The 22,553-nt window shown below is 40.7% G+C and overlaps 2 protein-coding genes across 6 annotated transcripts in view; both read right to left on the minus strand.

Moving 5' to 3' along the window:
• fam172a (family with sequence similarity 172 member A) overlaps nucleotides 1–13,852 on the minus strand; it is a 170,980-nt gene extending 157,128 nt beyond the window's left edge. The window contains exons 1-4 of one of the 3 annotated variants that reach the window (XM_058374805.1): nucleotides 13,752–13,852; nucleotides 12,310–12,442; nucleotides 11,986–12,087; nucleotides 4,885–4,985 (exon numbers count right to left, since the gene is read on the minus strand). In XM_058374805.1, the coding sequence (XP_058230788.1) occupies nucleotides 4,885–4,985; nucleotides 11,986–12,087; nucleotides 12,310–12,406 (300 nt within the window). In that variant the 5' untranslated portion in view covers nucleotides 12,407–12,442; nucleotides 13,752–13,852. Of the gene's footprint in view, nucleotides 1–4,884; nucleotides 4,986–11,985; nucleotides 12,088–12,309; nucleotides 12,443–13,292; nucleotides 13,654–13,751 lie in introns of those variants that run through there. The other 2 variants (XM_058374806.1, XM_058374804.1) reach the window with 2 other exon arrangements.
• Nucleotides 13,853–15,445: 1,593 nt separating this feature from the next.
• Nucleotides 15,446–22,553, minus strand: part of kiaa0825 (KIAA0825 ortholog) — a 119,266-nt gene continuing 112,158 nt past the window's right edge. For all 3 annotated transcript variants that reach the window (XM_058375578.1, XM_058375579.1, XM_058375580.1), the window contains one exon: nucleotides 15,446–15,810. In XM_058375578.1, coding sequence (XP_058231561.1) covers nucleotides 15,699–15,810 — 112 coding nt within the window. In that variant the 3' untranslated portion in view covers nucleotides 15,446–15,698. The remainder of the gene's footprint in view (nucleotides 15,811–22,553) is intronic.

Below are 22,553 nucleotides of genomic sequence, written 5' to 3' on the forward strand. Positions count from 1 at the left end.
GATCGCAGCATAGTGGCTAAAATAATGATCATTATTTACATCCTAACTATATATTCACAGATTCTCAGCATGTCATATACAAGAGAAGAGACTTTCCTTTCACAGTCAAGACTATAAGCTTGAAACCTTTGCATAAAATAATTAAATCGTGATAAGCCAGCTGCAGAATCACATTCACTCAACCTCACTCATCTCTCATCACTGTACTATATTTGGGTGTAAATATTTACACAATCCATTACTAAATAACTAAAACCATAACTAAAACTTCCTGCCAGATTTATAAAAAAAAGAAAAAAAAGAAAAGTAACACTGATTTTCTTCATAGTTTCATGTTCATGGTGATTAAAATCTCCATCGTCTGTAAAATCCCAGGCTCATGCTGATTTACATTAAAAACACATACAAATTTCTTAGAGAGAGAAAGAGAAAGGACACACCCATATCTAGTTGCCAGCGGTTACCGTCACTCATGTCAGCGCAAGTCTCTGTATCCATAACTCTTCCTTCTTTTACAGGGTGCCATTACTTTTTTGTCGCAGTGTGAAGGCATGTCTGTTTTAATTGATGAACTGAAATTTGTGACTGACATCTGCATTAAATCCGTGTGCGCAATTAAAATATATACATTAATTAAACTTGACAGCATAACCCATACACGTCCATATATACATCTGCAGTCACTCATGAAGATATAAGATCAGAAGATAATCTACTGAGATTCACGTTAACGTGAAGATTTACAGAGTTGAACAGGAGATGTTTTTCTAAACTTTTTACATTACTACACTTATTTGAGTAAAGGTTTCTGTGAACACTTTCTGAATGAACTCATTCCTATCCAGGTTGATAAATGAGTGTGAACTTTTTATGTGATAAATGTAAACACTAACTCCAAGTTTTTTAAAGAAAAGTTTAACAATTCCACAGTGGTATACAATCAAATCATATGAACGGAAATTAACTACCGAACTAGCGAACCATTGAATTAGCCACTATATTGCCAAAAGTTTTTGGACACCCCTCCAAATCATTGAATTCAGGTGTTGTTTTCAGGGGTGGGACTCGGCCCCTTAGTGCCAGTGAAAGGAACTCTTAATGCTTCAGCATACCAAGACATTTTGGACAATTTCATGCTTCCAACTTTATGGGAACAGTTTAGGGATGACCCCTTACTGTTCCAACATGACTGTACACCAGTACACAAAGCAAGGTCCATAAAGACATGGATGAGAGTGTTTGGTGTGGAGGAACTGGACTGGCCTGCACAGAGTCCTGACCTCAACCTGATAGAACACCTTTTTCGTTGTTCAAAAACAACACCTGAATTCAATGATTTGGAGGGGTGTCCCAAAACTTTTGGCAATATAGTGTAAGCTCACTAATACCACAGCTGATTATCTGAAGAAGCCTAAAACTACATACACAAAAATATGACTTTTTTTTTTTTTTTGCTTGTTTTAGTTTGAGGGAAGCCTCACGCCTATAAATCACACATCCTGCAGTTGATGGTGTGCTCACGTACTGCTGTTGTGCTGGTTTCTGAAGCATGCGGCGAAAGAAAGACAGGCTTTCTATAAAAGGTTTGTTTCTCTAAGGAGCGTACCTGGATTAGAAATAAAGCGCACAGGTAATCCTAAACAAGTACTATTCTGTTCTTTGAACTTCAAAAGAATAAGCAGAACAATTACAGCCAAACAGAGCAGAAGCAAACGAACAAAGGTAATTAAGCAAACGCACACTTCTGATTAGCTCATGCATATTGCATGCGCTGGGAACGAACGCTTTTCGGGTTTGTACTTAAGCAGGGCACGATGACGAGAAGTGTCCATTTCCCAAAGTGAAGTGTGCTGACGGTGACACCCACTCCACTCCACTCCATTACACACTACCTCAACCAAAACCTCAACCTGACCTGGACTTCCCACCAGACATCATGTGAACAGCATACAGTGTGGAGTGTAAGCATCAGTCAGTCTACAGCGGTTTCTGGCAGGACAGACGTGTTCGACACAGCACTGCTGAATTCTCAAATCTGATTGATCAGTAGGTGTTAGATAATCTTCTATAAGAACATCTTTGACTATAAATGAAATACCGTTCCTATAGTAACAACTCCTTCACACGTACTTGTATATACTGTATTTTTTTTTTTCAGTTTATTTGTATAGCGCTTTTAACAATGGACATTTTCTCAAAGCAGCTTTACAGAAGTATAGGAACAGAGAAGGAAAAAAAATTATAAAGTTTAAAGTAAAGTTACTATTTTAGGGCACTGGTGGCTCAGTGGTAGGTTTCTCGCCTATCATGTGGAAGGCCCGGGTTCGATTCCCAGCCAGTACCTGACCCCAGCCACTAGATGTAGTGCCGGTCCCAAGCCCGGATAAAATGGGAGGGCTGTGTCAGGAAGGGCATCCAGCGTAAAACCTGTGCCAAGTTGATGTGCGGACCAGTTGGTCCACTGTGGCGACCCCTCACACACGTAAGAAGCAGCCGAAAGATCAACAAAGTAAAGTTACTATTTTATCTCTATTTTATCGCTAATGAGCAAGTCTGGTGACGGTGACAAGGAAAAACTCCCTGAGATGATATGAGGAAGAAACCTTGAGAGGAACCAGACTCAGGAGGGAACCTCATCCTCATTTGGGTGACACTGGACAGTAAATAATATAAATGTAACTAATTAATGTCCTTTCTACAACAGCAACCTAGGGCTTATGAGAAACTATAAGGTCAGTGTAGGTTCGGAGTGCATTATAGACACTAATTCCTTGCTGTCACATGCTGACAGGTGTAACGGCAGATCTGTGATCTGTATTAGTCTAGGGCTACTAATAAACGGTTTAAAATAGTAGTACAATAGTAGTCTGTAGGAGTTCCTACTACTGGTTGCCATAGCATACTGGAGGAAACTTTGGAGTTTAATCATCATTAGTGTAGATACTTAGATCATAGAGATGAAGGAGAAACAGTGTGCTCTTTGCCACCTAGCGTCTTCACTCCCATTCACCTACATCTATGTGACTGAAGTCTTGGAGACTCTTAATGAAAATGGTCAGTGTGAGCTGTGTGTGAACCTAGCATAACTCTTCCCTTATTCATGGGGCACTATTATTTTTTCTTTTGTTGCAAAGAATGGACTTATTATATTTTATATATATATAAAATATAATATGAACATTTTATATTTATAGAATAATAATGAATGGATTAAAATAACATGGTTTATTAAAGAAAAACATATCTACATAAAAATATATCAACATACATACATATATATATATATATATATATATATATATATATATATATATATATATAGATATATATATATATGTTGATTTGATGAAGGATTCTGTCAGGACACTTTCACTCAATTTCTAGGAAGTCTTCAGAAGAGTTTGTTTTTCTACTGTTATAGCTCCATATCACACCACACTGATGCTGAGGATTTTCCTCTTATATTTGCTTTTATTCCTTTTATAGTCATGATGGTGCCGTGAGTGTGCTTTAGACAAACTTTGCAACTTCAGACCTCACTAACAAAACACAGTTAAATTAGTTAAAGGAATAAAGAAGTTTCAGAAACACTTTTAAAGAGAAGTTGTTGTGTGTTTGCTTTTCCTAGTCTCACAGTTCAGAAGCACAGCCTCACACACTGGATATGAGTGTACAGCTGTTTAAGGGCAGGGCTAATATATAAGAGTGGGCAGAGATGATTACAAAGAAGAGCGCAAAAACAACACACACTCACTCTTTCTCTCTCTCACACACTCACCCTCACTCTTTCTCTCTCTCACACACACTCACTCTCACTCACTAACTCTTTCTCTCACACACACTCACTCTAACTCTTTCTCTCACACACACACTCACTAACTCTTTCTCTCACACACACTCACACTTTCTCTCACAGACACACTCACTCTAACTCTCTCACACACACACTCACTAACTCTTTCTCTCACACACACTCACACTTTCTCTCACAGACACACTCACTAACTCTTTCTCTCACACTCACTCACACTTTCTCTCACAGACACACTCACTCTAACTCTCTCACACACACTCTCTCACTCTTTCACTCACTCACTCAAACATTATAATTCTCACTCACTCTCTCTCTCTCTGTCTGTCACTCACTCATCATTTTTCTCACTCACTCTATCACTCTCACTCTTTCACTCATTCACTCACTCACTCACACTTTCTCACTCACTCTGTCTCTTACTAACTCTGTCTCTTACTCACTCTGTCTCTCTCTCTCTCTCTTAATGACACACAATGAGAAGCTGGAGTTTAAGAGGCACATAGGACTTTTTTCCCCCTCACTGAAGCGGTGTGTTTAGGGAAGTCAGCAACGAACAAATGAGTTAATAGAAAGTGAGAGATGAAAAAAGAGAGAGACAGAGGTAGAGAGCACAACAGAAAGAGAGAAGAGGGAGCTAGAAAAGGGTAAAGTGTGAGAGTTTATTAGAGTCATTCTACTGTGTGTGTGTGTGTGTGTGTGTGTGTGTGTGTGTAGAAAGAGAGAGAAAAAGAGAGAGATCTGCAGTGTTCCAGAGAGCGCTTCCAATTACTGCAGGGAATCCAATTACAAAGTTATTAAACCTGGGAAACAGAGATGCATCAAAACCATCATCAAAGTTCCCCACTAATAGTACACACTACCAAAAATCCTTTTTTCATCTAATAATCCAGTGAAAGTCGCAGCGCTCTCCCTTATTTTTAACTACCAGGTCTTAAAAAAAAAAAGAAAAGATGAGATTCCACTGAGCACGTGTGTGAGTATGTTACATGGATAAACTTGCCAACAAATTATGAAACCATTACAGTGACAGAACACGATGTTGTACGAGACAGAGTGAAGGTGGAAATTACCTCTCCCAGAGCTTCGTATCGTTTCTGGTTCCACCTGTGCATACCCTCCTTGTAGTTGAAGACGAAGGGCTCTCCGGTTTTTGTGTGTCGTAGCTGGCCATCTACACGAGACAGGAACACAGATTAAGGTCTCTCATGTCTGTCTGGAGCTTGACTGTCAGAAAATTCATCAATTATTTTGGTTTTTAGACTTTACACCCCACTGATATATTAATAAGTAAAGAACAAAACATGACGGAGCATGCTGATATCGGAAACTAATCAATGAAGCGGATTTTCCCATAACAGCATCCCAGTGTGTTTTATTCCCTCTTACACTACCATTTTCCAAATATTACAAACCCACAGCTGCTTGATTATACTGTGTCTGCAGCTGTGTTCATATATTTATAAGCAGCAAAAAGAAATGATTTCATTTATTTCTGAACAGAAATGATATTTTTAGGTTCCTGCTCCAGCGTACCATGCCCTGGATTTCAGCAGGAAGCTGGTGAGGATGAAACATACGTTACATATCATAATCTACCCTGTTTATATGAAACCTAGAAAAAAGAAAATCCCAGCATTCTAGCAGAAAGATGTGTATTTATTTTAAACAGTTAACCATCGTGTGCTATGAACAATACTTTCTACACGGATTTCCCTGCCACTGCTCCAGCTTTAATTCCCTGGCTATGGCATCTATCTTACATCATAATTTTCCAGCCAGATGTGTACAAATTCTGTACAGGGATTTAGGCCTACTGGAAAAAAAATTGTATAGATTAAGGCTATATTGTCTTGAAATCATACTGGGAACAGAAAAATCACTGTTTTTACTAGTTGCAATTTTTTTTAAAGAATGTTTTCACTCTGGTGTGTTTGTGGTTTTGTTTTTTTTTTCGTTTGTCTTCACTTTTTAATTTTTGTTTCCTGCAAGGTTTTGTGTGTAAAACCCTGAAAATCCTGATTGTTGATTGAACGGTTAATCCTGATCAGCACAAATCACAGTCACGTGACAAAACGCCTAATCTGGTCGTGTTATAAGCCTGGTCACGTGTTATTTTGGTATTAAGCAATCCTCCACCTGGTCAGTGCAGCATGACACAGTTAACACACTCATCACTAACAGACAACATTTAGAATGAAACTGTAGCACTAGCTTTTTGTTTTTTGGATGATGAGCCAATAACGGGCGAGACGTTGAAACGGATGGCGCTAAGAGTCATCGTCTTGTGTGCTGCCAGTCAGATGCAGTGAACGAGCTGCGAGCTTCGGTTCAGGCCTGCTTGATGTGCATCTCTCTTGTCTCATGCAATTAAATGTGTTTGGCTGCCGTCCCCCATCTGGCAGGTACAAGGCCTGAGGATGGCTAACGCTTCTCTGCTTCCCTTTCGCATGGGCTTCTGGGACGTCTGGCGCTCCTGCATAAGACATCTGGTGTGGCAGGGCCGCTCTCGGCCATTTCTTTCTCTCTGTCTGTGCCCGTGTTCCCCTCCCACCTGAGAGCTCCAAGGGCGTGCGCGTGAGTGTGAGCGCGAGAGTGTGTGTGTGTGTGTGTGTAGACCACCACAACTGTTCCCTCCTACGCGAGGCCTTCAACAGGATGATTTGAGCCAAGGCCAGAGAACTTCATTCACACTGACCCTTCTCCAATGCCAGAGCGACGCCAAGGCCGGACTGTACAGCCAAGTGCTGGAGCGGTTAAACAGCTGGCGAGAGGCCTTGGAGGTAAACAAGTGCACACTAACTAACAACCAATCACTGTTTACATGAAGATACAGGAACAGGGTGAAGAAGAGTATGGGATGCACACAGCATTTCTGCACTGTTAACAGTGCTTCTATCATTATTTACTGAAACACTTTAATTATCCACTCGTCCATTTTCTGTAGCGCTTATTAACAGGGAACCTGGAGTCTATACCAGGAGACTCGGGTAACACCCTGGACGTGGTGCCAAACAATCCCAGGGCACAATCTCACACACACACACACTACAAACAGTTTAGAGCCACCACTCACAACACACGTGTGTACAGGGGGAGGAAACCGAAGTACCTGGAGGAAACCCCTAAAGCACGGGAAGAACATGCAAACTCCATACACACAGGGCAGAGGTGGGAATCAAATCCCCAACCCTGGTATTATGTTTGTATTAAACTACTTCTTTTATTTCTTTTTTTATTCTAGACTCTCAAGGTACATCATATTTATTATCTACTGCCAGTTTGCACATGTGAACTGTGATGGAAATACTGATGTAAATATGGTTAAATCCACAACTATGCTTTATACATATATTATACATATTATATTTGTGTGTGTGTTGTATCTTGTAACTGACTAAGCTTCAGTAATATATATATATATATATATATATATATATATATATATATATATACACACACACACACAAAGATGCAAGTCATTCATTTCTATACAAAGTCCAAAAGTTCCATTCAGAGCGCAAACTGCCATGATACTACAAAAGGTTAACTTTCTAAGGAACAAAAGTTTTTGAATAAAATCATTACAAGCACAAAGTACTTTTAAAACTTTCTCCAGAAGTATTATATCGGCTCATGAGAGAACTCCAGCAGCCGAGCGAGGGGTGCGTAATACTTCTGAAAACTCGGCTCTTGAGATATAGTCCCATCTATCCTTATGATGACACGACTGGATAATGAAATGAAGCCCAATACAGTGTTAAATCTAATTGTGACCTCTCTGATTGCAAACGCACAAAGCTAAAAGACTCAAAGCATACACACTTAACCCAAACAGCCCAAGGGCCTCATACTTTCTCAATTACCCCTGCACAGCAATTTTTTTTTCCAAAGAGAAACGTTTGCATAAGCATTTTTTATTCGGCTCGTTTTCAAACCCCGGTACTTCTGCACAGTTAGCAGGCGATAAATCCAGCACGGCTAACTCGATGAGTATTACTGTATTTGCCCTCGCTGTTAGCTGTTCAACATCATGTAGTGCTAAAAGGCCATTCATCAGCATGCGCCACTGAAACGGCGTCCACTCCTAATAGAAGGGTTTTTTTTTTGGTGCAAATAGAAAGAAAAGCGGGGGCACACACAGGAAAAAGGGATCTTGCAGGAATTGATTATGCATGTGCAGAGGAGTGAAGCACAATGCTAGGAAGGCCAGCGTCTAACAGAAAGAAGACAGGGATCTAATGAAAGCTCGTGTGCGGCGGAGGTTCAGCTCCATCGCCCTCACATCAACGACTCTCCGAGGAATATGCCTCCTCAACTTTTTCTTCTTTCTTGCGTAATTAGCATGCTGTTCTCAATTTTTTTGGCTTAATTAGGTGTACATAACCTTGGATTTCCAGTAATGAACGAGCTGAAGGCTAACTGTGATGAAGCCATCATGCAGCAGGATTCTGAAAAACTTCTCTCTTGCAAATACATGCGCAAGTATTTTATAGGCTGCTTCATTAGAGCACCATTCAAATTAACACTCAGGGCTACAGGCCTTGGCAACGATGCCTTCATTTGATCTGGGGGAAAAAAGCGCTTCGCAAACGGATTAAATGCGGCGAAATACGCAAATGTGTAAAGAAATAAATAAATAGTAGTGGTATATTTTCAGTGACTGAAATGAAGTATTCAAGGCAGCGACAGGAGGCTTTTTAGAGCGAGCAGCAAGGTTATGCAAATGTGGCCGTCAAGTTGAGTGCAAGGCTGAGTAAGCCACTGACAGCCCATGGCATGCACAACTTGTCCATTCAGCTGCCAGTGACTCAGGAGACTCTCAAACAGACAGCGCTATCAGAGCCAAGACGCTGCCGTCAATGGCCAATGAGGACGTTTACTCCCTCTCATCTCTCAGCACTGGAGTCTACAAACTTTTGCCTCTTTTTTTTTTAAATACAGTTTTTCTCCCAGTCTTCCATTCAAGGTTGGTATGCAATTAAAACAAGCGTAATAAAAGCAATAAAAGTTACCATCGGTGAGAATTAATCAACTCCCCCGACACAAAAATGAGTCACATGTGTCGGTTCTACTTAGTTCCACCTCCCTGTGACTTAACAACAGAGCCAATCCTGTCAGGTAAGCATGCCAGCGGAGTCCTGAGATAGTTCCTGTCAGTTGTATCCCACTCTCACACTGACTGGGTGTGCAATTCAGCGACACTTCGTGAGGCCTATTTCAGTGGTTCACCTGCTGTTCCTAATAATCCCACAAGATTTCGAGTCACGTCAAAGTGTCCCAGTTTTCTATCACACTCTTCGAAACCAGTCACACATGGATTTGGCCCTGCAAACTCTCATCATGTCAAACTGGAATGTGGGAGTGCTGATGTTTACGTTTGGATGCAAGGTGACCTGTGACCAACAACTAACCACCTTCACCTGACTATCTACAGCTGACCATCTACAACTGACTACCTACAAGAGAATATCTATAACTGACCACCTACACAGGACCATCTATAACTGAACACCTACAGAGGAACAATCTATAACTGACCACCTACAAGAGACCATCTACAGTGGACCATCTACAAGGGACCATCTACAGTGGACCATCTACAAGGGACCATCTACAACTCACCACATACAATGGACCATCTACAAGGAACTATCTACAAGAGACCATTTACAACTCACCACCTACAACGGACCATCTACAACTGACCACCTACAACAGGCCATCTACAAGGGACCATCTACAACTGACCACCTACACTATGCAAACTACTGACATTAGGCTTTTCACACTTCACAGCGAGGGTGAAATACATGACACTTTAAAGCAGGCTGACGTTGGATATCAACAGACGGCTGGTCAACTACACGGCAATCTTAAAAAGACCAAAAACAATTAAACCTGTGCTTTTTTTTGTAAAAGTATGTAAAGCATGAGACAAGCTGTTATTTAAAGTGGTCATACACTGTATTTATCCAATCATGGTTGTTGATGGTGCAAATATGCAAATCAGAACAAGCCAGGGTTTAGGAAGGTACAGTGTGATACAGAGTACAAACAGCCAGGGGAAATGATTAACTCCAGGTAAAGTAGGAGTGATGTAAAACAGTCAAATAACATAACCCAGGATTGTACTGACCCGGAGTTTACACTGACCCAGGGGAACTACTTCATGTGTGAAAACCTCTCATGTATAATAAGGTGCTGCTATTGCGTTGGTGGATGTGACTCATTGTGTGTTCCTAAGCTGGGATAGATCACATTCAATGAGCTGCATGCTCATATCCCACGCTGATAAATTCTCTGCAACATTTTTGTGTGTGTGTGTGTGTGTGTGTTTGTGTGTGTGTTTGTGTACACTGCTGGGCTTGTATGCATAATGTTTGCTTAGTCGTGTAAACAAACCTATCTGCTTAGAAGTAGGGAATAAAACATGACACAGGGTTCTGCTATAGGAAAATAATCAATGACAGGGTGATGTGATGCGACCTGACGCAAAGCAGACCTCTCTGTTACCTCTCTGAATTCGATTATTTCCCTCCAACTGCAAGTGTTTAATTTTTCTTATCACCACAGCATTTTTAACAGATTAATGAGATCATAATGATGTTTGCGAGACAAGTTAATTCATGTTATTGCTTATAACATCTATAAACAGACGCTACCTCACAAGCCTTACGCTACATCTTGAAAACTTTCCCAAAACTTAAAGTTACAGCTTTAACACTGACTATTATAAAGCCCTTAGACTGGAAACTCCTTCCAAATGAACCTCTCCTCAGAGAAAATCAATTTCCCAGCACAAACATCACATCTTCCATAAAAATCCCTGTCTACACTGTTACTATAGAAACAATAATGTACATTCATTTAAACCTGTAGAGCTGGCACTATTGTCAGAGGTTCTGTTACACAAAGTTAATGAAGACCTTCTGAGCAACCAGAACGAAGACATCAGGGGTGCTGTGGTATAAAACATACTGAAATGTTCCGAGATGTACCGTGGATAGCCGACCTATTCCCAAAGATCGTTTCATCAAACCCACACAAAGCAAAGACCCTGGCTATGAAATGAACGAAACTTGTTTTTAACCTTGAACAGTGCAGCACAGTTTAAGTGCTGCTTAATTACCAGCCTACTATTTATTCTGAGTATACAGTGTAACACATTATTTATGTTTGTGCACAATCCGACTGAAGTGCCATGAAGTGGAATTACTGAGTGCATCATAACCGCCATGTTCATCCTCTGTGTGATTAAATGGTTGTTTTGACGATCTTAGAGCTCATCTGATTAAGGATCATCATGTATTTATGCTTTTTTTTTATATATACTTTTAAAATACATGTTCATGTCCTTGGTGGTCTCGCTTTCATCACCTGGCCCGGGGTTCGATTATCAGGCAGGCAACCAAACCTGCCACTGAGGGCATTAACTCTTAATGCAGGTCCCAAGCCCAGATAAAACTGGAGTATTGCTTCAGAAGAGCATCCGAGGGAAAACCTGTGCCAAAATCAAAGATGCAGATCGGATAACCCTCGCTGGCCACCCTGACCAGGGAGCAGTGACTAATAAAATTTGAATATGAACTGTGTATTGCATAATACATAAAATATACCTTAAGTACATAGCTGAATATGTAGATCCCAGTGTTTGTAGAGCCTTAGTCTTTTTCACTGTTTTGTTGAGAAACTTCTCATTAGACATAAATCAGGCCACTACAATACAGAGTAAATCATCTAGGGTTTTAGGTCCAGTCTCTAACTTTGGTCCTATTAGTATACTTTTGTAATTTTCTATTATTATGATTATAACTACAATCACAATGACCAGTCAGACAATTCAGATAGTTATTTACTATTAGTAATTACACCTGAAATTTCCTTTACAGCCATTATCTTTTATCATATACAGCATGTTTTCTATACAGGTCCCCGGAGTTTAAGAAATTATGGTATTTAATTAGGTTTAGCTAAAGTGTGCAGTTTTTTTTTTGTTTGTTTTTTTTAAGACGTCTGTAGCACCGTGCAGTGTTTTAGCCAAGGTCAGAACGGAGCGTGTTTGCTGTGAATAAATCACTGCAGAGTTTAGAGATGGAGATGACGCATGTAGTCCTCGTGTCTCTGCTCTAATACGCCATTTTAAAAAAAGCACAGTTATAACCAGCACTTACGCTCATTAAAAGCATATTCAAACTCTTCCAAAGTCTTGGGGAAGATGAGCGGAGGTTCGTCTTTCTTCATCAGCTCGTCTAAGTCAATCCTGGACAACAAATCTGAGCAGAAAATCAAAATCAAAACAAACACCAGCAGTACAGATGGTAATATGTGATGATTGAATGAAAATATTTTATGATATAAAAGATCATAAAAGGGCACAATCTTCGCAAAACTCTTACATTACAACGAGTGAAATTTATTCTAAAAATATGAAATTAGAGGAAAATGAAGCCGCCAGTTCATTCTGGACATAGATATATACACAGGTCTCTGTTTACCTTTTAGTGAAGCATTGTCCTTTTCTTCTTGCGCCACGAGCTGGGCCATAGTTATCCACGCCAAATAAAACAGAAAAAAGTCAGGTTTGACGAGCATGGACCTTCCACTTCAGGCAGCTCACAGCAGTGTAGCCTACAAACACACAAAGAACAAAAAGTGAAAAGTGAGCAGCTTTATAAATTCATTCCTAAAAGTCTGATTGATATCGAAGGTGCAGTCATGAGGCATGAATGATTTATGTCAAATCTAAAGTTTAACAGTTGTGCTATGAACAACAGCCCGAGGGTTCAGCCTTATTCGGACTGGATCAGGTTAACAGTGGGAGGTGGAGTAAAGTGTTTATTAAAGGTGGATCTTAAAGGTTTCAGTCCAGGATTTCAGTCCAGTCTGAATCAATCATGTCAATGATTTATACCGTCTGTGCGTTCCTACGTCTGGAAAGATTACACCATCTTTTACCTGCTGTAACACAACATAACCCCAAGGTTTAAATATATTCATCAGAATTGACATGTTGGTAAAGATCCTGTAAAGGAAAAGAGGTTTCGCCTTTCACTCCGAGTAAGTGAGCTGTTCTATCGACCGACAGGAAAGCTGAGTTTAAAACAATAAAACAATAACAATGTTTAAAGACGTTTTAAAGGAGCTGTGAGAGAAGAGACACCTCCGGGGGATTGTGGGAAACTTCCTAGCACAGGTAAAGCATGTGTACGTGTTATGGTCACGTGACCTACGAGCACAAATACTACAGAAAGCCCGTATAATAAAGAGCTGCATGTGATACACAAGGACGTTTAAGTGGGATGAAAACCTAATCCCGTCTGAATAGTCACTAGTTTACTGACCACTATCACTATTCACTGCAGCCTAATAACAGTACATGGCTGAATGACTGGCACTGCGTGCTGAGATGAAAACAATCGAAATCGATGCAAAATACACAACAAATGCTCTCCACGAGGCGTTAAATAGAGTTAAATACCCAGACAGTGTTTCCTGAACAGCTAAATCCCACACCTGGGTGGTAGCGAGTTAGCAAAACAAAGCTAACAAAGCCTGTGTGATGCAGCTCTCATCATGAGTCTCTCCATTCAGTCTCTCCTGCTAACTCCTAGCGCCTCTCTACTTTACACGCTTTACTAAGAACACCTGCTTTCACTCCGTTCACAGCAGCTAGTTAGCTTAGCGGCTAACACCCCTGACTGTCACAGCACTCCGTGGAGCTCGTGCACAAATCTTTAACATCGGTCACTTCGGGTCATTTTGGTCACACAGTATTTCCTCTGGAGAAGTAGTGCAGCTAGTCTCCTGGAGAAAAAGCACAAGCAGCCGGAGGAAGAAGAAGAAGTGCAGAGAGAAGCTAAACAGTGGGACTAGTGTGGGTTTTATTTAAACACGCGGTTTTGTTTGTTTGTTTGTTTGTTTGTTTTCGTTCACGTACCATGTCAACAAGCAGTGCTGAGCTTTCTAACAGCCTCTGCTTCCTTGTTATTCCAAACCGGAAGTAACGCCTCCACCGCGTGACGAAGGCGGAAGTCAATTTCAGCCGATTGGCGGGATTTAAAAGGACAGTGAGACATTTTTATATATATATATATATATATATATATATATATGGGGGAATAAATATGTTATAAAATTATGATAATGAAAACAAAGAAAATGAAATAAGAATATATTGTTTATATGTTACAATACATTGATGAAAAATATTTTTTTGTGGTTTGGTATAAATAGATAACTTCACATGAAAACTAGTAGTAAGAAATAAAGTTATAGGCCATAATGAATTATAAAGGAAATTAATTAAAATTAATCTTAATCAATTATTTAATTCGTCTTCTAAACGTTTTGTCCTCATCAGGGTCACAGGGATAGGAAGACTGCACCATGAACACTAGAACAAGGTGAGAATACACGTGAGATAGGACTCCAGTCCATCACAGGGCATTATGCATTTTGGACATTTACAGCATTGAACATTGGACATTGGATATTTATGGCATTGGACATTGGACATTTCTGGCATTTGGCAGAGCCGCCTTATCCAGGGCAACTTACAGAAGTCCTTTCCCCACTCTCATAAATACCTGTTAGCACTGCCACTGTTTTTACTCCAATTCATGTCCCACTGCATACACCATTCTGTATATACTGTGATAATTTATATTCTACTTATTTACCTTCTTTATTTTCTCTGTATATTTTTATTTTTATATTGTGCATTTTATATTGTAGATTTTACGCTTCCTTTTGCTGCTGGTCTCTGAGAGCTCCAGTACCAAACAAATTTGGTTGTATCACTACGATGACTCTTTATCTTTATCTGGACTTTTATCAGTAAATCATCCTCATCCGGGTTCATCAGGTCACAGACACAGAGTTCTATGAGTCTTAAAGAAACTTTCCTGGGAGGTTAAAAAATAAGAGAAGCACGCAGACAACACAAGAAATGATTAATTTTTAAATAATATGCTAATTTAAGCACTTTCGGGCAAAGACGGCATTTAAAGACAGTAAGTGATTCTGTCTGGATTTCTAGACGAAGTTCATTCCATCACCTACTGTAGCAGCCAGAAGAGAGAAGAGTCTTGATGCATGCCTTTCTTCTACACTGAGAGACGAGGTTACAACTAAGTAGTGCTAGAGTACCAGATGAAGCATGGTGCAATGCAGGGTGTGATAAAAGCAGGGTTTGATAAGAGGATATTGGTCTGGTTTTGGCTTTGTAGGTAGTATCAGTGTTTTAAATCTGATGTGGCCAGCAAGAGAAAGTGAGTGGAGTGTAGCAATGGGGTGGTGTAAGAGAACCTAGACTGAAAACAAGTGTCTGTGCATAAACAATCACACTCGTTCACCCCTGGGAGCAATTTACTATAGCCAGTCACACCTACTGCATGTTTCTGAGAGGTGAGAAGCAACCGGAGAGCCTGGAGGAAATCCACAGAAACACAGTGAGGGAGTAACCCAAGCTCAGGATCCAACCAGGGACCCCAGATCTGTAACCACTATGCATCCTCACTTAATAAAGTTCAAATTAAGTTGTATTTATATATTTAAATAACATAAAGAAATAATGAAAACATCGCAATATTTGATAGAACTTTTATTATTTATCCTAAAAATAGAATAGAAATGTACCAAATATTACTAATATATCCCACATACTGACACTTCAGTGTGTGTGTGTGTGGTCAGAATGTGTGGTTCACTTCAACAGCAGTTCCTTAAACCGCTTCTTCTATTTACAGTGATGCCTGATTAATATCTGTACTAACACAGGACCTCATACTAAACAACAAAAACAATAAAACTTCATAATAAACAATTTTAACATGCAAAGTCAAAAATACAGTTTTAAAATCCAGGTGTGTAGCATTCAAGTCGATCAGAGACCTTCTGAACAAGATTCTGGAGCTCTGTTTAGATATGTTTTCTTTAAGTGATCCACTAACATCTTCTCATCATCTCCAAGTGGAGCCCCATCCTGCATCTCCCACCTGCAATACACACACACACACACACATTAGTTCACTGATCAGTCTAATAAACAGTGATATTTAGTGATAGCTGTGTACATAATATGGACATACTGTGGCTTGATATCAGTACTGAATTAAAATATAATAAAACTACCATATAATCCTTCTTCGTGTGGAGCAAATATCCAGAGAGAAATGTGGTGATTCGTGAATCATGTAAGTTAACACAGACCATACCTCTGAGTCATGTTAGATAGTAGGCTCCTGTTATCAAGATTCATGAGGTGCCAATGCATTTCAAAGCCCACAGACATGTGAAACAATCAATTTAGATGAGTCGGTAGAACGCAGAGGAGGAAAGTAGCTCTGCTTCATTATTATACAGTAGAAGAAATGACCCATCTTACCTGTGTGGAATTAAGTTCATTAAATAAATAAATAATTCTAATATAGGACACGATGGGCGTTAGGGGTTCGATTCCTGTCTCCACCCAGTGTGTGTGTGTTTTGATGAGTTTGTGTTTCTCTCCATGCATTGGGGGTTTCCTCCAGATCCTCTGGTTTCCTCCCCCAGTCCAATGAAATTCAATGTAGGTTCTAAATTGTCCAAAGTGTGTAAATGGGTGTGTGTGATGGTTTGGCACCATGTACAGGGTGTCCCCCACCTTGATAGACTCCAGGTTCCCTGCGACTCTGTATAGAATAAGCGCTACAGAAAATGGGTGGATGGATAGATGGATGGATGGATGGATGGATGGATGAACCTAACACTAGTCTTATCTAGTCCATCTATGTACTCATTATAAATCTTAAAATTTATTCTTACAGCTCATAAGTAAATGTTTCTATGGATTCTTACTATTTATTCATTTAAATGATACTGGTTCGTATTACTGATTAGTTTTCACTTGAAAATGCAAGATAAAATGAATAAAATGATATTTTTTTTATTTAAAAAGTAACCTAATCTCATAAAAAAGCCGCTGCTGTGGTTGGATTGCATTTCACACAAATGCAGCTAGTAGAACGTATATAAACACAAAAGCCTCATTTAACTCTAGGACCTTCTACAATACACCATTCCTACAATATGCGAATGTGTGGCATTGTGGAAATGTTCTGTTCTCTAATTTCTGTTAAAATTCTTTCCTTTTCACTATAAAGTGCTTGAATATATTCTAAGTGAAGACAGCTTTGACCATTCGTTTCAAGTATACCTTTGATTGGCTACTTTACATATTTAACTGAAGAGACAATATCCGTATGTTCAATCGAGCATAATTTCTCTGGATTGTTTCCACTCCTGGTGGTAAGATACCATTAAGAGAAAGGGATTAGATATGTATTTATTACAAAATGGCAGGGCTGTGTTTGCTTTAACATTCTCACAACATACGCTCTCAGTGGATCTGACTACACAAACATGAACAGCGCATGTGGTTTCAGCAGTGTTTATTACTCCACACATGAAGGATGAAGGACATATTTTTGTACCAGCTATAACAGAATGTAAAAGTAAGGGTCAATCCCTGATTACAATATAGGATCTTTTTTTATGGCATGAGTACGATATGGACACTGGATTGTGCTTTGAAAGCACACAGACTGTATGGATTAACTGCGATGTCATTTCCACTACAAACAGATCTAGTTTATGGCAGAACAATTGCATTTTCTAACCTCTGTGTGTTTTTATGTGTCCCTATCCAGCAGTGAGGAATTCCTTCAGAGGAGGATGTATGGACTCCATATATTGGAGAAGAAGACATGGCCTATCATCTGATGCACTTCATGCATACAAAGAAGCCCCCAGTGTAGGTGCACTCTGATGGAGCTTCTGCCTCGGTCATTGTGTATCTGTCTCGATCAGACAAGCTCTTTTTTCTTGCGTGGCCGGCGCTGTCAGTGTGGTAATTACAGGCTATATGGGGAGGATTTGTTTATGTAAATATGTGTGTTTGATGCATGGGGGCCTCTCTCGCCTGTCTGCTCTCGAAGCTGTGTCTCTTTCTCCCTGTCACAGGCCCCTTAGCAGAGTCACTGGGCCTGAACCTGACAGCAACAGCTCTCCACGATGTGTGTGTTTTTCTTTCTCACACACTCCAGTTTCCTATAGCGATGCTTCGGAGCGCCGCCTCAGTGGCTCACAAGCATGCAGACACGCTACAGAGTACACGTTCCTCACTCACACAAACTACACAAAACTGACAAAAAAATGAGATACATAGCTTCAGTCACTCATTTCCGGCCAGTCATTACCTCCGAGCAATAAACAAATAACAAATAATGGAGAACACGAGCAGAACACAATATTTACAAATGTCAGCGACGCGCCGACGCCGACCCGGTGACTGCGTGGATGGAGGAAGAGGAAACGCTGAAGCTTTTTTTTTTTTTTTTCAATGTTTAATTTTCAAATAGGATTAAGCAGAATGACATTTAGCTGAAGGTTACCCGGGCCGCTCGCTCCGCGCCGTCTTGATATTGATATTCCGCCGGCAGTGTGAAGCTTGTCAGTGGGACAAACGCACTTGATAAATGAGAAGGCCAGCAACAGGAAGGTGTTAAGTGCAAATTTGAAATTGAGGGAAGAGAGGCTTCCAACCTGACACCCATGGTAAACACTTTACTGAGAACCGTGTCTGTTCGATATTATATGATGTGTGTACAATTTCAAATGGCTCATTTATTTTTATCTGTGTGTACTCCGCTTATACATGAGAGATCAAATTTTAGCGTAACCACAATAGTAACAAGTGTAAAATCTTCAGTCTTGTATTGTGGGAAGATGTCGAAGGGTGCCTCGGCTTCGGCAGGGGGAATGAGATGAATTTTGGGCCGTCGAGGAACACACAGCAATTCCAGCAGCTTTTCTGTCTTAATAAGGCAGCTCTGATGTGCCCTTTCATTCTTATCACCATGCTCATTTGTCATGCATTAATACCATTCTCGCTGACTCTGCTCTTTCTCTGCATACAAAGCAGGCGACATGCATTAGGACTCATATATTTACTGAATTTACACCGTCCGCCAGAAACGTGCGCACATGACACCATCCAGAGCGCAAACGTCGCAGGCTGACCGATGTTTGCATGCACCGTGCGCTTTTCGCTAAGCAGAATGTATACAGCGCATAGCAGAAGAGTCAAACAGGCCCAGCCAGGACTACACGTAATATCAACACATGTACTATCAACACAGATGTCCTGCCGCATTCCACAATGAAAGGTTTCGATTTGAAAGTGTGCCCTGAGAGTCAGTGGAGCTCAAAGCCATCTATCTTCCTAGTAGGATCTGAGGTCGAGCTTGAAGATCGGACCCAGCGGACCCACACTGTGTTCCCACCGCATTAAACCCTGCTCTGGTGCAACACCGAGGCTGAGCCCCCAATAAGGGCCGAGAGGGAAACTAGCGAGGCCATTAGAGTAACTGTCAGCCCGGTCGAGTGGTTTTCCTCAGCGCTCCGTGTTTCCCAGCGAACCCGTGCCAGCTCCTAGTCGCCGTCAGGTACCCGTGTTTGTTTAAATGTGTGCCTGTCAAACAAAGAGCGATGCTGCTCTCAGTGCCGGCCCACAAAAAAGGGAGTCTGACAAGTTCCGCTAATCAGAGACTTCACACATGCTTAGCACTTCAAGGATCCATCATAACGCAAAGCTAAATATTTAAAGTGCTAAACTTTGTGAAAAGGTCAGGGCTTTCCATGCGTGCCACAGGCAGGACAGATTTGTCTACTGCGAGAAAGATCAGTCTGGGGCTCTGGAAGTTCTGCCTTTTGCCCTGGGATGAGAGGACGCTGCTTCATTTCATGCTCCTAGGTTTTGCCCTTTGGAACTGCAATATGTAGCCAGGACAAGAATAGGTCACATGGAGAAACTCCTGGAAAGCCACCGGCTAAAACTCTCGCCGAAACTATTTTAGATCCTGTAATGAATACTGACGAAATGCGGCTTCGATGTCTTTTATGTTTGAATGAAACTTTCGTCGTTCTTTATTTTTTTAATGTGAGAAAACAAAGCAGAGACAAACACCAGGAACTAGACCAACTTCTGTACATTAGCTGAAGCATAAAAAACAGATCACCCACAGCGAGCTAGCATCCTACATCAGCGACTGGCCCTCGTCTCCTGCCGTTCTCCTTCGTCTCACTCCATCCATCATCTCCCCATCAGCCTCTTCCCTCTCCCTCCACTCTGATCTCTGCCAGCACAAACGCCGCTGCAGTGCCTCCACCGGCCACCGTGAGACATGAGTCAAGCGGCTGATCAAAGCACCTCCAGACAGCCCTTCCAGCACCACCTTTGAAACACTGAACCGAGAATCTGATATTTGCACCATGGCTTTACGAGCCCAATCCCTTCCACCACTGATGAGCTCCTGTACATCAGAGAGCGCTCGGCACCAAAGAGCTCGGTTTCACACGCAACGCTACTGGCCTGAGCGTCTTTGAGGCCTGCGCTAATGGTGTGGTGGGAAAATAGAAAAATGACAGAGTGGGGTTCAGGTGAGTGCTGAGAGTGTCTGAAAAGTTACAGGACTTTCCTGTCTGATTAGTGGTCCAGAAGGAAGGAAAAATGGGTGAAAGTTCTGAAAGTAAATGAATGTAGCCTACAGTATGAGCTGATGTTCGTGAGTAAATTACTAAATAACTAAATAACCGTGTTCAGAATAACATCTGCCAGCAACCACTACATAAATACATAAATACATCATTTATGTATTTATTTTATATTCATCACTTTTTATTAAAAATTGATTAAAAATATTAAATAAACCATAAATAAATAAATAAATAAATAAATAAATAAATAAATAAAAAAAATGTAAGAACAGGAATAAATATAAAGAAATAAAAATACTGAGAAAAACACTTATAACAAAAAACAATAATAAAAAACAAAGGCTAAATTTAAAATAAATAAATAAATAATAAAATGCTTCTGGATATTTGTACAGGACTCTTTCTAATAAAGAAATATTTCTTTTGTAGGAATCTACATAAATTATAAAGAAAAGGGACCTCTTTCCATTTGAGTGCTAGATTTAACTCTTTTGTCTAAAAGTATTATTTAAAGTAATAATAATAATAATAATAATAATAATAATTTAAAAAATGTAACCTCCTCATTATAATCTAGCGGCTTCTTGTGATCTCCATTTACATGAAATAAATGAGAGTAGATTTAAAAATAGGCAGGTGAAAGACTGTTTTGTCTTTTGAAGAGGCCAAGCGACTCTGCTCACGCAGTGCTCACCCTCCGACTGGTGCGCTCATTTAAACACACCCAGTTCTTAACCTCTACTGGAGTTTGTCAAATAAAGCAGCACCGGTGCTCTGTTTGCCCTTGGCTCTGTCTCGTATCAAGAGTGCACTCTCCTTGTGTGGATGACACCTCTCACAGAAATAGCAGCTCCTGAGCCGCTACCCAGGACCCTATCACTTCAGCTAAATCATTACCCCTCTTAGCCACCGAGCTGCCTGACAAGCCTGTGGCAAAACTGTCTCTCAAACCCAACATGTATTGTTTCGAGTATTGAATTATCATCCAGATAATACATGTGATCAGAGTTACTGGTGCTAACTAGTTAGCAAAATTGTTTAAAAAGTATTAACCAAACAGCAAAACTTTATGCTAGCCCCACAAGCCCGTCTTTCTTACCATACCCCCCCGCCCCCATATTTCTCTCTCAAACACACACACACATGTATTCGCCATAACAAGCAGCAGTGGCAGACACCTGCTGATGGCTCCAGCGAGCTCCAGGTCCCAGGGATCAAGCAGCTCCACAGAGGCAATCCGTCTTCCCTGACAGGGCTCGGCTGCACCCCGAGAACACTATGACAGCCCTTATTTTACCACAAAGACGCCGTGCCGACACACACCGCCTCCTCACAATGCACCCATGCAACAGCGTACAACAGCCCGTACAGCACACAGTCTCCACGAGCCACGGCCTTATAAATGAATAAACAAAGCTTTGCACTTCTAAACACACACACACACACACATTTGTGCATACATATCCACGTATCTGTACACACACAACAAGCTGTTTCTTGCTGCTCCTGGCTGAGCGTCTATAGCAACTTAAAGTGATTCAGTCTGATTTCACCTACATGTGTGTCTACGGTGTGAGCTATCATTTATTCAGTGCCTCCCTTCATAAATGATCCATATTTTAAAAGAAACACAGGCTGTAGCCACAAGGACGGGTATTCTCAAATGGAATAAGTTGAAATGATGACATTCCCTTTTGTTAACATGAAGTCATTTGCTTTTGTGGTCATTCAGCACCAAAGACTTTGGGGTTTCATCTGAAACGCCTCTTGATCTCACTATTTAACCAGCGCAGGAACAGCAGTGATGTGATTACTCAATAGTCCCAGTGTTTGACTGTGATAGCTAGTGTGACCTGATTACCAGAGTATCGATCTTTCCATCCACTTCCACACTCTCGGCAAAAGTGAGAGGCCAAGCAAATTACGCTCTTAACACTCACATTTACATTTATTCATTTGGTGCAAGCTTTTATCCGTAGTGACTTACACGTGAAGCCGAAGCCAATTCAAGCTTCTAGCAGTTTGAAGCGCTGACAGCAAACTACTTAAAGTGTCCATCAACTGACCAGACGCAAGTGCAAGAAAGAAGACTAGATATAATGGCAACATTAAGCCTAGCTAGAGATGATTTAATAATAGTCAGGATTAAGCATGTTATCCTTCCTGCTCAGGGTAATGAATCCGGAGGCTATTCCAGGAATAC

Source organism: Hemibagrus wyckioides, linkage group LG22 (assembly GCF_019097595.1).
Source record: "Hemibagrus wyckioides isolate EC202008001 linkage group LG22, SWU_Hwy_1.0, whole genome shotgun sequence".
NCBI lineage: Eukaryota > Metazoa > Chordata > Actinopteri > Siluriformes > Bagridae > Hemibagrus > Hemibagrus wyckioides.